Here is a 14,553-nt window from a genome sequence, read left to right on the forward strand (position 1 = left end):
TTTCAATTACTTGCAATGAAACAGCATCAGCATAGCTCATCTGCTGCAGGTGCTCATGAATGTGCCAATAGGTGGTCTGGATTTCCTTGGCCTGTGTGATCTTCAGCCTGTGTGAGAACTATAAGTACCTTTATGAGTACTCTTTCTACGCAAGAAAAGGCCACAAATGACTGTATTTTATGCAGAGATGAAATGTTTTGAATGTTGACAGAAAGCTGACGGTGCTACTTTACAGATCCATCATTAAATCAGTACTGACCCTCTCAATGGTTTGCTGGTACGGGAATGTAAGTGTGTGAAACAGGAAAATCAAGGGGGCAATATTGTCATGGTGGTGAGTAAAATCATCGTTGAGCAGCATCATATCACAAGGCAAGCTAAAGCAGTCTCTGCAAATCAGGACCATCTTCTCTTTAATGGCTTTTACATCCTCCCCTCTGGTCCGATACACAGGTTTTAGAAAATTCCGCTATTCATGAGCACTCTTGATACTAATGTACCATACACTGACCCCCCATACCTGCATAGGTTGAGTCCAATACGTTGCGTTCTTTATAGTTCATATGTTGAGATAAAGCTGCACTAATCAACATTTTCATATTAATGATGGGTCAAATGACCATGTGTAAAGTGAAACAGCTTGTTCTGCTGCCCCCAAGTGGCAAAACAAAATTGTTAAATGCAGCTTTAATATAATATATACAGTATATATTGCTAATATAGTTCAGTTACACTGTTGTTGTTGTTTTTTGGGGAGGTGGTGACTGTGGGTGAAGCACACTAACCTGTGTCAATGTGTCACAGTTGTAATATGTACTGAATGTTCTTTGTCTTCAATGACTCCCTCAGCTCCATCAGCCTAACAGACAACACCACTCTGTTGTTCCTCTTGTTCAGTTTTATTCTGAATGACAGAAAGGAAAAAAAACAAACAAAATGCGTGAAATCGAATTAAATGAAACACCCTCGTGAGACATGTTTAAAACCCTTCTTTGCTCATGAAAAGTTTATTTTGCCACTATAACATGGTGCTAGCATGGATGAGTATTCCTACTGCTTCCCAACTAGCGTGTCTCCTTGAAAGTGATTTGATGCTGGACATTATTTTAATTGAAGGTAGTTTTATGATGGTATGATGAATTATGCTTCAACATTAGACAGATTAGCTAAAATGAACATATACTTTACTCTTCACATTTCACATATGTATGTAGCTTAAGCAATGCGCACCCAAACATAGCATTAGCTAGCTACCACCCTACTTTGATACTATTAGGTTAGTTACAGTGGCTAATGCTAGCTGTATGCCTCAGTAATACAGCTAGCATTAACGTTAACTAGTTAACTACAGTACAATGTTCTTAGAGGGACATTTGCTTTTTATGTTTTGTGGTAGGTTAACTAAGTTAGCTCAAATATTTATTTCACAGTGGAGTCTTCCTCCTCAGTGGTTGGGTATCCTTACTAACTAGCATAGCTTAACGCTAACTAACTTTTTAAATACCTGAGGTTTTGATTTGACGCATAGCTGGAGTCCTTGCATCTTTCATCTTTGTGGAGGAATTCAAACTCATTTTTTTTATCTGTAACTGGCTAGCTGTTTCCTGTAAGCTTACGTGCTCAATGTTTTGGGAGTTAGCCTTGTTATATTTTCAAATGGTACAATTTCAATTGACTGTTCACTAAAGCCTGCTCCCCTTGGTTACTGTTGCTAGCCTGTCAAGCTTTCCATTCTACAGCACACAAGCACTTAAAATGAACTGTGGCAAATTTACCATCGAAAGTCTTTGTAACCTTTGAAACAGCGGGCCCTTCATCAATTTTGTGAAGCTAAGACAATAAGAATCTTTCTATTCAACAAAAAAGACATTTCATCGCTTTGCATTCAAAATAACTGACAAAGACTGGATGCTGTCATTTTTAATTTCATATGGTCGAAATATGTTTTATTCACTTTCCACAAGATACTGCTGAATTTATTTATTTATTCAATTTTACAACACACATTTCCCACAGTACATTAACACCAACACCTTGATGCCAGAGCCTAACATCATGGCAGAACAGGTTTATCCAAGCGAGGCCACATGGTAATATTCCCATGCAATGTGGTTCAAGAAACTGTCACGAAATTAAATGTTAATGACCACCGAAGCTCTCGATATATGTCCCTCTGTACCCACTATACAACACATAGGACACTATTTCTACACACAGTACAGTTTACTCTCTCACTGGCAAGTAGATGTTGAAACAGCGCCAACAGCTCATTGAGTATGTGCTGTGGCTGAAAATGGTACTGCAGCGTCTTCCTGCGGTTGCTGGCACAGTGTTAATGACACAGTTGAGCTGGGGTTCAATTCCTTGGCAAGGAGAGGTGATGCTGAAAAGTGACAAATTGTGAAAACAATCTGATAGCTAATGTTTCCGACAGAAAAAACAATTAAACATCACTACAATGGCAGCTGTGGCATCCATGTTGCGCACAGTATCAGGAATCCACAATTCAAAGGGTCAGAATCAGCCAAAAACACTTTGAGAAGTTTAGCAATTTAAATTTTGAAAACTCGGGAGGTGATCAGAAGCAGAGTGTTTCAGACATAGGAATGGTCAGTGGAGACCATGGGTGAGATAAGATCAGCAGTGAAGCCCTATAAATACACAGAAATGTACAGTATAGAAGTGGAGTTTTTGGTAGCTACAAATTTGGCTCTGCTGAATAATGCATCCACCTCTTAAACTTGTCTGTGGGCAGTCAAATGTCATTCTAAGCATATATTTTAGGTTGACTTGACAGAGTTTTCAGAATTTCCAACATGTAGCACCTCCCCTTTGCTGCAATAAACAAGGAAGCAGTTCTCGGCAGGCACAAGATCAGCTCGATTGAATAACGCATCCTAATAATAAGACTTTCTTACATGGAGAGGATCGTGAACATTACAGCGACCTGTGGAAGCTTGGACTTGAACGCGTCTCAGAGAGACCACAGGCTGCACACAGAAAAAACATCACACAAATGGAAAAAAACACTTAAATGTGTGTGTGTGTGTGTCAAAATCAGCACGTGCGCTTGTTTATTAAGCAGAGCATAAGAGTACTAACCAGTTTAACGGCCTTCCTTTCCAGTTAAAAAAGGAGGACAATGATTGAGAAGTCAGAAATGGAGTAGGTCAGTTAGTCAGGGTTGTCTAAGTCTAGTTCAAGCTGTTCTTGAAGCCCAACAATCATCTAGTCCAGCAATCACAGGGGGAACAGATCTCTTGGGCTCTTCGTGGGTCAGTAAAGATTAACTTATCTACTAAACGTCTCCGGTGATGTTTTCCATGTCACATTCAATGCTCATGACATAATCAGCAGCAATAATAAGCTGCCATCCTCGGCTTATCCCTGGTCAAAGAAGTGGGGCAGTTTTGGTTCCCTTTTTGGTGGCTGGAAAAGGGGACCGCTCCAGCATTGGGACTAGATGAATAAAAACTTGATTGGGGGAAAAGCAACCTGTTGACATGCAGAATGTAACTGTAAATTGCAGGCACAGTTTTTCACTGGTAACCCAGCCCATGTCGTCTGAAGTGGCAAAAGAGAGGGACGGTGATGCACAGACAAATGAACTGTAAACAAAGAAGACGAGGAAAATGTAGTTGAACTAACATCAAACAATGACACAAAAGAACACATAAAAGCTAATAAGATAAACTGACAAAGAATATAGCATATAGCAGCCACTGTTACAATCTCAAAAAGTAATTCAGTGTTGAATCTCAGATTATTCAGATACGTCACATAAGGTTGCCAAGTGTCTGATAGCTAACGGACAACACTAACGGGGATTCTGCAAATGCAACATGCTTGAAACGCTGAACCAAGGGTTGAATTATCTATGCAAGCCTTATAATGAGGAATATAAGAGGGCTGAATATACTGTACCTGTATGATAAACATTGTGACAACACCTGCGCCTGTGCTGACATAGTTTCGGGCAAACCAGCTCCTCAGTTTCACGAGACAGCCCTGAAAGACAAAACGTGTCAGCGCTTCCTCGTGAAAACTTCAATTGGAATTCACTCATCTTCAATTTGTTTGAGACACTGAGGTACCCTCCCACAAATTATCTGGTCGTGCTCTTAGTTAACAACTTTCTTGTGACTAACATCTATTTTTTCTGCAGATATTTTTGAAACACAGATTGAATGCTGCACCGTGTCAAAACACCAAGAATATTATCGACTTTTCTAGGTGTGCACATCCACATACTGATTTAACGTGTTATTGAGAAGAATGTGGTGCGACTGGGTTGGGGCTCTGTTGGAGCGTGGTGATTTAAAATGTTAAAGAACATTATTGAATTTATTTTTTTGCTTATTTAACTGCAAACATAAAAAAAAAAAAAAAAAAAAGATCAAATCAGGGGGCTTGCAAGTCGATTTGGACATTTGATTTTGAGAACCGGGTGTTTATACAGGGATAATACAGAGTTAGTAACCTCTTGCCAGCTGGTGTGGATGAGGATGTTACAGGGGTCCTGGGTACAACAGGAGATTGGGACGTCACCCTTCCAGTCTTCCACTCCATGAACTCCACAGCACCTGAACTGTACCAAAGAACAATGGAAGGAACATTTCATTTGACCAGGGGAACTAATACTTGATCTACATGAGGGTGTAGAGAACATGGAAGAAGACAAATTGCATTTTAAGTCGGTTTACCAGGTGCTGGACAGCATCAAAGTCATCTTTAATGGTCTTGTTGCCTTCTGCACTGGACTGTCTGTAGATCTCCAAGCTTTGCGTCAGGTCTCTCTCAAAGTATGTGTCAATCTGTCCAACAGACAGGCAAGCTACTATTATTACAGGCCACACACAGCTGCCAACTGGATCATTAAATCTGACGGCCTCTGGTTGCATGGTAGCGTGTGCCAAGCTGGCGAAAGCGTGGGTCGTGTCCTGTCAGCCAAGCTGTTTGCGGCGAAAAATGTTTTCAAAGTGGGTGCCATATCAATCCAATCAACATCTATGAATAACCTTCTATGCATGCATTGTTGTGTAGGCCACATATAGACTCCCCTACCTCTCTGCTGTAGACTAGGAACACACAGGCCATGGCCAGCTCCACCAGCATCAGGATGAACAGCAGGACGAAAAACTGTAATCAGTGGAAATCAGTATTTGTTCGGACAACATGGTATTTTCAGCCGTATTCGCACTTAACGTGAGCTGCATTGAAAATAAACTGCAAGCCCTAACCTCATGTAAATCATGTGATACACATCATGTCGTACTCACAGTGATGAGCATGCAGCGGTTCTCCCTCATGCCTCCCAGCACCCCCACGTAGCACACGCAGGTGACGATGGTGCCGGTGACCACCAGAGTGTTGGCGGGGTAGATGGGCCAGAAGGTCGTGACGAGGGAGGCGAACTTGGAGTGTATCATCTGGAACTCCCCGAGCGCCACCACAAACGCGCCACACAGCTCCAGACACACACACACACACACACACACACACACACACACACACACACACACACACACACACACACACACACACACACACACACACACACACACGAGGGACAAAGGACACCTCAGGTTATTACTCTGGAGTTATCACATGAGTCTGGACTGTCCAGCATGAACTCGCTCTGCCTTTTCACACATCCAAACTCAGACAGACTTTGGTCACACCTCCTCCACAAGACAACCTCTTTAAGTCACTTTCCACTGAAAGGGGCACTCTACCAATCTCAGGCAGGATATCTCGCCCTCTGCTGCTTTCACTGTCTCTTGCAAGTCCCCCAACGTTATACGTTACATACCAAGCCTGTAGGATTTTGATCTGGGACCCTGCTGCATTTCCCTTCAAAATCCGAGCCAAATTAAAATGATTAAATGGATAATAATAGAAGATAAATCTCTTCTAGTTATTGCCTTTAAGGTTTAAAACTGCCACCTCACTTTAAAGAGAAGGCTAGAAGGCATGTGACCAATTCCAGGGCACACACACACACACACACACACACACACACACACACACACACACACACACACACACACTTGCACATACAATGCGTATACAATGTGTAACTAACAGCAAAGTGTGCCTATGTTTTCCAATAATTCTGGAAACCTTTTCAGGAATTTCATCTGATCAAAATATGAAATTGGTCAACTCATATTCAGGGCTTTGTGTACAACCTCTGGAATATTGATCCATTTTTGCTTATATTCAAGTACTGTACTTTTTAAAAAAAAAAAGTATTCTTTTTTTTACAGTTTTGAGGTAGTACTTACCAATTTCCACTTTCTGCTACTTGATACTTCTCCACTGCATTTTAGAGGGAAATATTGTACTTTTTACTCCACTACATATATTTTACAGGTATAGTTGCGAGTTACTAGATTAAATTGGGACCTCTCGTCACCTTTCAGATGTCTGAGCTGTTAGCAGCTCCGCCAAAGACACATTTCCCCTCTCAACTTCTCACATGGTTTTATCTAAATAAGTGCTTGAGGCCCAAAGAAGCCAAATTGTACATTATTTCGCCAAAAAATGAGTACAAAATTATATAATTACATCCTCACCAATCACCTCACCACCCCCAGGTTTTTCTTGCGATCCTCTGGAGGTGAGCCTGACCCCCAGGTTGAGAACCGCTGAACTACTCAACAGTATATATAGTAGTTAACACTACAGTAGCTTCACCTTGACCTACAGCTACAACAGCAGATTGCCACTTACACATTGATCATTCAGGATTAATGATGTCATATATTACATTCAAAACTGCGTTGAAACTATTAACAATCAGTAACAGAGTGAATGTATGTTTAAGCTTCTTTTAATTACGTACAACAGTCTGACTCCTCAGTATACCTCAGACCTTTTGTCCCCGCATGAACCTGCTCGCACTTTGAGGTCCTCGGGCAGGGGCATTTTAACCGCTTCGGACTCTCGTCTGAAGACTAAGGGGGGCAGAGCTTTTGCAATAAGAGCCCCCGAGGCTCTGGAGCTCCCTGCCTGAGGATATACGGCAGGGTGAGTCAGTGGCTTCTTTTAAATCTAATTTTTATTTTATTCTACTATGCGGCAAGTTTAGTACTTTTATCCTTTTATTGCTGTGTTTCTATGTTTTTCTATGTTATGCTTTAGGAGTTCTCTGCTTGCCATGTGAAGCACTTTGTTTTGATAAGTGCTATATAAATAAAGATATTATTATTATTATTATGTGAAATGGAACCACAGTGACCACTTGAGCAGCAGCTGTTGGCCACAAAAGCGAGTGAAGCGAGTTCATATAGTATTCTAGTTTTGAGACATCTGAATCCACGTGAAGCAGCCATTGTGAGCCACTATTCCCGCGTTCTCAATGACATCATAATGTGTAACGATGTGGAATCCTTCAGGAGCACATAAGCAGCCTGTCAGTAGTTCAGTCCCAGCACTTCCACGAAGGAAACCCACAGGCCCTCATCAGAGACAAAGATTTGTTACGGTGTGTAAGACATAGCTCTCACTAGCACAGACTTTCAGTGACAGAACTGAAAATATCAGAAAATGGAGAACTTGAGGTGCCACAAGTACATCGTGGACTTCTTCCAGGTTCATGAGAATGAGTTCAAGGTCCTTTGCAGCGACCACGACACCCTCCAGCTGGAGAATGTGCACATAAAACTGCACTATGAAAACAAGCTCACGGCGGAGAGGCAGAAGAAAACGGCCCTGAGTCAAAAAATTGACCAACTGAAGAAAAAGCTTCAGGGAGTTGACTCCGTGAGCGCCGACAAGGTGGTCAGGGTGAAGACGGTCTCCTCCTCAGCCGCGGAGGCACCCGGTCAAAACCTGGAGGTGAAGCATTGGGCACAATACCGGATGCTTGCTGCTGAGCTCGAAGTGGAGAAGAAGAAGCGAGAAGTTCTCTCTCAAAAAATGATGGAGCTCAACCACCAGCTCCAGTCAGAGAGGGACCTGAGGGCCGAGGCAGAGGCCAAAGCTGGTGAGGCTGTTGACATTGCAGATGAGCTTCTGCAGAAACTGGAGGAGAAGCACGACAGCTCAGACGAGGCCTCAGTTACAGCCAAGACGCTGGATGCTGAGCTCAAAACAAAGGTGGGAGGCCTCCACCAGGAGATTCTGAACCTGAACCAGATGCTTCAGGTGGAAAAAGAATTAAGGGCCCAGGCCGAGGCAGACTCATTTGAGGCGGTCATGGTTGCAGAGGCACTTTGCAAAGAAGTAGAGGACATACAACGGGTCCTCAAGGTCTCAAAGAGGTACTCTGATAATTCCCTGCAGAAGCTCAACACAATGGAGAAGAGCACTGAAGACATGGCCAATAGGTACATGGCAGGGAAGAAGGAAAATGATAGCCTCCGGCAGGAAATTGAGGAGCTGCTCCAAAAGCAAATCGACCTGAGGGAGCAGAATGAGACAGACAGCCTGAGGGACTTTGAGATCCTGGAAGCCCTTTGCCAAGAATCGGCGGATTTGAAAAGGGTGCCCAAGGACAATTCTGCTGAAAGGCAAAAGAACTCTTGCCACCAGGCTGGAAATGGAAGAAAAGACTTACTGTGGCTCATTCAAATGCTCGAGAAGGAGGTGCAGCTGAGGGCCCAGGCAGAAACTGACAAACGTGAGGCCATTGAAGTTGGGGATGCACTTTGCCAAATAATTGAGAAACGCAAAGTGTGCTCAAGGTCCCAGGAAGGTAAAGCAAAGTCTGCTGCCGAGACAGGTTCAAGACCTTCCAACTGAGCATCGACCCCCTGTATTCTTTACTCTTTCGATTTTGTTTTTCTTGAAAAAAAAAAGAAGAAAAAAGAAATCTTTGAAATAATACAGTGGCTGGATAGTTTGATTTTTGTAGGAAAGTACAATCTCACACCTGGATTACTGTAACAACCTTTTTACAAGCCTGAATAGAAAAAAAACTGTAGATTGGCTACAGACAGTACAGATGTTCAGCTGCCAGGCTGTTAACCTGTAAAAGGTTTGAACACATCACCCCAGTTTTAGCCCCTTTACACTGGCTTCCAGTACATTTAGGGTTGATTTTAAAGGCAACCAGCTGTGTATTTTTCTGAGCTTTCTCTCTCTGTGTGATGTACGGAGATCCCTTATGGACAGACAGCTTTATAAAGTACTGCTAACTGCAAAGTTTAATATGAATATCCGACATTGTAACATTATATGTATGACAGGAAATAAGTAAAAGCATAATAGGCCCCCTTTAAGGTTCTTTTAATTACTTACGAGGCACTAAACGTTCTGACTCCCCAGTATATCCCAAACATTTTAGCCCCGAGATACGTGGTTCTGACAGGACCGCGACGCTGCAAACAGATGATGAGCTTATAGAATATGATGATGCGCTGCTGTATGTTAAACTACCCAGCAGTATATGCAGTAGTTCAAATGAGCTCAACCTTAAACATCTACAGCAGTAACATACACATTAATGCAGCAGCAATATTAATCCAGAAACATCATACATAATAGGAAAACATTCACAGGGGCCATTTCACTGCATGAGGAGTACTTTGACTTCTGATACTTGAAGTCAATTTTGCTGATAGTACTTTACTTTAACTTAAGTAAGGTTTTGAAAGCAGGACTTTTACTTGCAGTGAAGTACTTTCACACTGTTATATTTCGGCTTGAGCAAAGGATCTTCCACCACTGGAAGAGACACATCACACTCATTTAACCTACCTTCCTCCAACAGAACAGAATTAGATAACCAAACCTGTGCTTTGACAAACAGGTTTTTGATGGCACTCTCTCCTTCAGTGGGAACTACATTTCAACCATCATTACAAGTCCAACAATGGCCACGAGCACAAGTGTACCCGTCCTATCTATTGGTTGCCACAGGTATTACACATTCACAAGACAACCCAGCGTTTGGTTTGACGGTGTGTGACGGCTGCAGTGTATGCAGGTCTTTAACCACCTACCCAGCACAGAAAGTTCAGAGTCACCACCATAGTTTTCAAGCAGTTTACACAGGAGCGATTCATCCTTCCTCTGCAAGATCTGGAAGAGTAGTAGAGTAGACCAGTCAAGAGTTCAATACAGAATTACAGAATTTAAATCACATGGCAGTCTGACAGTTATCCTGCAAAAGACTTGTGAAGGAAAACAAGCGAAGCTGCCGCTCCTCTGTGTTTACAGGACACCGCTGTTTGATATGGCAACACTGAGCCGCGAGCCACCATGGACGCCCGTGACCTATTCAAGCTCCAGTTAATCATTCTTACCTGCTCTTATCTCCAGGTGAACCCTTTGTTGCAAGTTTGCACCAAAATGTCTGAGAATGGGTTTTGTCACAGCAGCCTAGTGCTTGTTTTCCTTTGTGCTGACAAAACCACATTTAAGAGCTGTCCTCACTCTTTGCTATACAACCTCATTTCCACAGCGGCATACATTTCCTGTAGACTAATAACGTATTATTGAATACTTCTTTTTTTTTTTTTAAAAACAAAACAGAAGCTGATTAATGCCTACTTTTATAACACCATCAATATTGCGTATACCTTGATGACACTTGTTGAATTTTGTTTTTGTATGTTGTTCTTCACAAATAAAGCTGTTATTTGCATTTTTATACACACATTCATAAATCCAGTCTACTATCCCTTTAATTAACTCATCCATCATAACAAAACTGATGAAACACCCGAGAGCTTACCTTAACTACACTGTATCCAGCAGGTCTCCAGTGACAGATGCAGTGAGCAGTATTCTGGTGTTGTTCCCAACATTCCCAGTGTTGACTGACGACAGACAGGTATGAGGAGGAAGAGAAATAAGCGGGAGGAGGAAAGACAACCGAGGCCTCTGTCCACCAACCGGCGGTAAGAAATATCTATCAGTGAAGAGGAGGGGCGTCCACACTTGCAATTGCGGTAAAGAAGAGCCGCTGAGGGAGAAGTGGGACAGACGTCGGATTCGTCATGATAGTATAGCCCTAATTAAAAGTGTCAGAGAGCAAATTTGAATTTATCGCCAGTTTATTGGCCTTCTTTACTTCCTTTGGTCTGATACACGAGCATTTGGAGATGATTTTACACTGTAGCTATGGTCAATATAGCAGGTTTTTGGGGAAACCGTAGGAAGCTTGGTGACGTGGTGACGTAGTGACCTGGGGCCCCATTACAGAAAAATGTCTTAAGTTTCAAAGACAGGAAAAATCCTATCCTCCAATTACAGGAGCCTATTATGACCCCTGGCAGAGACCCCTGCCCTCCTTGTGGGCCTCTCCAGAGCCGGACGTAGCACGTCAATCAAATTCAAAATGAACCGGGGTCCGGGAACTTTAAAGCGCCAACAGATATTTTGAATTTAGGAAAGGGTCTAGGGACAGGGTCCATCCTAACTTAGGAAATTCTTCAGTTTGGGCGGTTCTGTCATAGCGAAGCTCCTATCTTGAGATAAGATCTGATTTTTTTCCTACATGCAGTTAGGAAACCTGTTTCTGAAATACTAAAAATCGTAAACTGAGATAATATGAAGATGTTTCTGTAATGAGGCCTGTGTAGGTGGCAAGCTAAGTGCCAGCTCGTAACTCACAATAGCTACTGAGGCTTCTCTCCATTTTCTCTCAACTGTTCTGTGAACTCCCCCCTGGCATTGTGCTTTTCACCATTTTACACCATTGTGTGTATCAATGTAGTTATTGAACAGGGAAAATAAAGCTCTCCGAGCTAACGGCTAGTTAGCAACAGATTAACACATGAAATGATGAAGGCACTTGCAAATGACAAGGTAATACATAACGTAAACCGTACTTTGGTGTTTCATTTTTATCTATTAAGATTTCATTAAACTCGTCTTTTTTCTTTTTACAAAATGAACCAAAACACTGACAAAGAGGAAGATCTTGGGCAAATAAGGATCTGAACAAATATGAAACTAAATTTAACTCTACTACTATATATGTATACTACTCATACATACCAACGGCTAGTTAGCAAGCTAATTAGCTTGGCCCAGTCGCAAATGAGACAATAATTTCACACAGTTTATTCATGTTTGTACCATCAACTCCTGTCTCATAACTGTCTGCAAACCATTCCTGTTTTGAAAAAAACCCCAACACATTACCACATGAGGAAAATCATCATAGAATCTTTTACTGAGAAAAAAAAAAAAAAATGAATCAGACACAGGAGCATGACAAGAACATATGCCAAGTCACTCACACTTTTTCACACAATGGGTTTGATTAGTACATTTGAAGCAGAATTGGCTCAACATATGTATTTAAATAATTAACTACAGGGACGTCTGCCCCAACGGCGGCCCATGGCGAATTCAATGATTACAACAAATACAGTAAAGACAAAAAAAATCACTTACATAGACAATTAGAGGAAAAGAGAAATACCGGTAAACCATTTAGAAGGACAATATTGGAGTCTACCCACAAAATCTGCTTCTTGAAGTTTTGTGGACGTAGGTATAATTCTAGCTATGACCATAGAGTGTTTTTAAATTCTACTGATTGATATAGCTTCAAACAGCTATGAGAACCAAAATCACATATAACTAAATGAAAATCACTCCTACAAATATTTCACTAACTGAAATTTAAAGTTGAGTGCTTTTTTAACATTAGTTAAATTATATAATTCATGAAACGAGTGCTGGTGTTCTGTTTTAACCTGCTTGTTGTGTTGCGTGAACTTTACATCCATACACACATTTATTATGGACTCCGGTTGCTTTTCCCCAGATAAACACACACATCAAACTTGATAGTAGTTGTTCATCAAAAGGGGTTATGTGATTTTTTGGCTTCTGGATTTTTTCCCCCCTGGTGTGAGCCTGAGGTTTGTTCAGAAAAACACAAAACCTCACATGAGAGGCCTGTGGTCAGAAAACACACTAAGAACTGTGGGCGGTCAAGTCCTTTTTCATGGAAGACATTTGACATGTCACAGTAGGAAAAGCACTGTTATAAATAGTTAATCATGAATGATGGCTGTATCCCTCATGGCTAACTGAGGCACTTCAAGCGAGCAGGGCCATGGTTAATGGGGTCAGTTAGACCTGTGCTTTTCTTCGCGCTGTGACGAGTCAAAATGTCTGCTGTCAAAAAGGCCTTTTTGAATATCCCCTCGTGTCCAATGGATACGGCTGTGTCACCTCTCCATCGCAGGCCAGATGTCTGTTCTTGAGCAGACACACTTCCAAAAGTGTGTGTTTTTCAAGCATATCATATCAAGCTCATTTATGCCACTGATATTTATGATACTTTGTGGCTGTACTTTGCCGTCTACAGTCATTAAAATGAGTAGAGGGAGAACCAGGAAAAAACTGTAGTACTCCCTCTCGTGCTTCAGAAAAACTAGTTTTACAGCGGATATAAAGACAAAGCTACAAATGAAATGCACCATTAAGGAGTAACTTAACATGTTTTAGTGTGAACACACCCCTCTAGCAAATAGTATTCGAACCTGGACACACACTCCCACCCAAACTCCTCACAGCTCCGTAAGATGGTCAGTGTTCCTCTATCTCTCCACCTGTCCAAACCGATGCATTTCAGACGTTTTTAGACGCTTTAATGCCTAGACATTACAACTAACAGCCATCCAGAGTTCACAGAACTGTAGTTACATATGTAACTCCGGGTTTAATGACTAATCCGGCCAGTAACCCGTCAAAATTGAAAGCAGTTGCTTAAATTAGAAAGGAATGTGACACAGCTGCATCCATTGGACACCGGGGGGAGGGGGTAAGGCATACAGCTTGTATGATAGTAGCAGTTATATTCCAGCTCAAACAACTAAAAAGTAAACATATTCACATACTCTTCAATTTACTCAAAACACACATTTGACTACACGATCCTGCGTATGGCTGATCAATTCACAGTAAATGCCGGAGCACGAGTCGAAAGCAAACGTGATCATAAATGAATTGGTTAGATTTGAACATGAAAACTAGCGCACTACAGTGACAAACTGATTGCGGACAACCCTTTACATCCACTTCACAACTGAGAACTGTTAGTGACTTGCGAATGAAGCCAAATAACTGACGTCAAACAGGAAATAAAAGGAGGCGCTCACGCCTGCAGGAAGGACTGGAACATTAAATAAGAGCTCGTCTTTATTGGTCCTAGCTAGGCACTTCAAAAAGCACTGGTGACTCAAATCCTGCATTTACAAACAGCTAACATAAATCCACTTAGGCTAATGTAAGTGCTTTGCCTGGCGTATAAAAGGTGCTCTCAAATGCATGGGAGCTCATTCAAATTGGACTTTTTCAGTGCAGCAAGAAGAAGTCTACGATGATCCACAGGTTGGCTGGTCTTCACAGCAGCTACAAGTCAGATGAAAGCTGCAGGTTGGCAGCATCAAGTGGCAGTAAGAGGTAACAACACTTCGATCACTGCAACATGCCGTCAGTAAACTACACACAGCATCTGGGATTGATGCTCGGGTTTTTGTTCGTCTCTTCCTGCTGATGAAGAAGTGACCAGCAGAAACTCATATGGGCGAATATGTTAAATCTACAGTGTCTCAGTTAGTGCAGATGTCGCAGGCCCAC

The 14,553-nt window shown here is 41.9% G+C and overlaps 1 protein-coding gene across 1 annotated transcript; it reads right to left on the reverse strand.

Annotated features, from left to right (window-relative positions):
• Positions 1-1,905: 1,905 nt before the first annotated feature.
• On the reverse strand, positions 1,906-10,774 carry LOC139284187 (leukocyte surface antigen CD53-like). The gene is made up of 8 exons (XM_070904378.1): positions 10,685-10,774; positions 9,951-10,029; positions 5,280-5,468; positions 5,065-5,139; positions 4,704-4,814; positions 4,481-4,588; positions 3,925-4,008; positions 1,906-3,608 (listed from the first exon to the last, which is right to left on the reverse strand). The coding sequence occupies exons 2-8, from the start codon at positions 10,011-10,013 to the stop codon at positions 3,540-3,542; spliced, it is 699 nt and encodes a 232-aa protein (XP_070760479.1). The 5' UTR covers positions 10,014-10,029; positions 10,685-10,774; the 3' UTR covers positions 1,906-3,539.
• Positions 10,775-14,553: the final 3,779 nt, after the last annotated feature.

The sequence above is a fragment of the Enoplosus armatus genome, chromosome 4, assembly GCF_043641665.1.
Source record: "Enoplosus armatus isolate fEnoArm2 chromosome 4, fEnoArm2.hap1, whole genome shotgun sequence".
NCBI lineage: Eukaryota > Metazoa > Chordata > Actinopteri > Centrarchiformes > Enoplosidae > Enoplosus > Enoplosus armatus.

Bases quoted from the DNA above. Each gene is read 5' to 3' on its own strand.
- LOC139284187 (XM_070904378.1), bottom strand. From the start codon at position 10,013: ATGAATCGCTCCTGTGTAAACTGCTTGAAAACTATGGTGGTGACTCTG. The intron at 5,469-9,950 runs GTAGGTGGTTAA...GTGTGTCTGGAG, and splicing joins CTCTGAACTTTCTGTGCTGG to CTGTGTGGCGCGTTTGTGGT. The intron at 3,609-3,924 runs GTACAGTATATT...CTTTGTTTACAG, and splicing joins TCACAATGTTTATCATACAG to TTCATTTGTCTGTGCATCAC.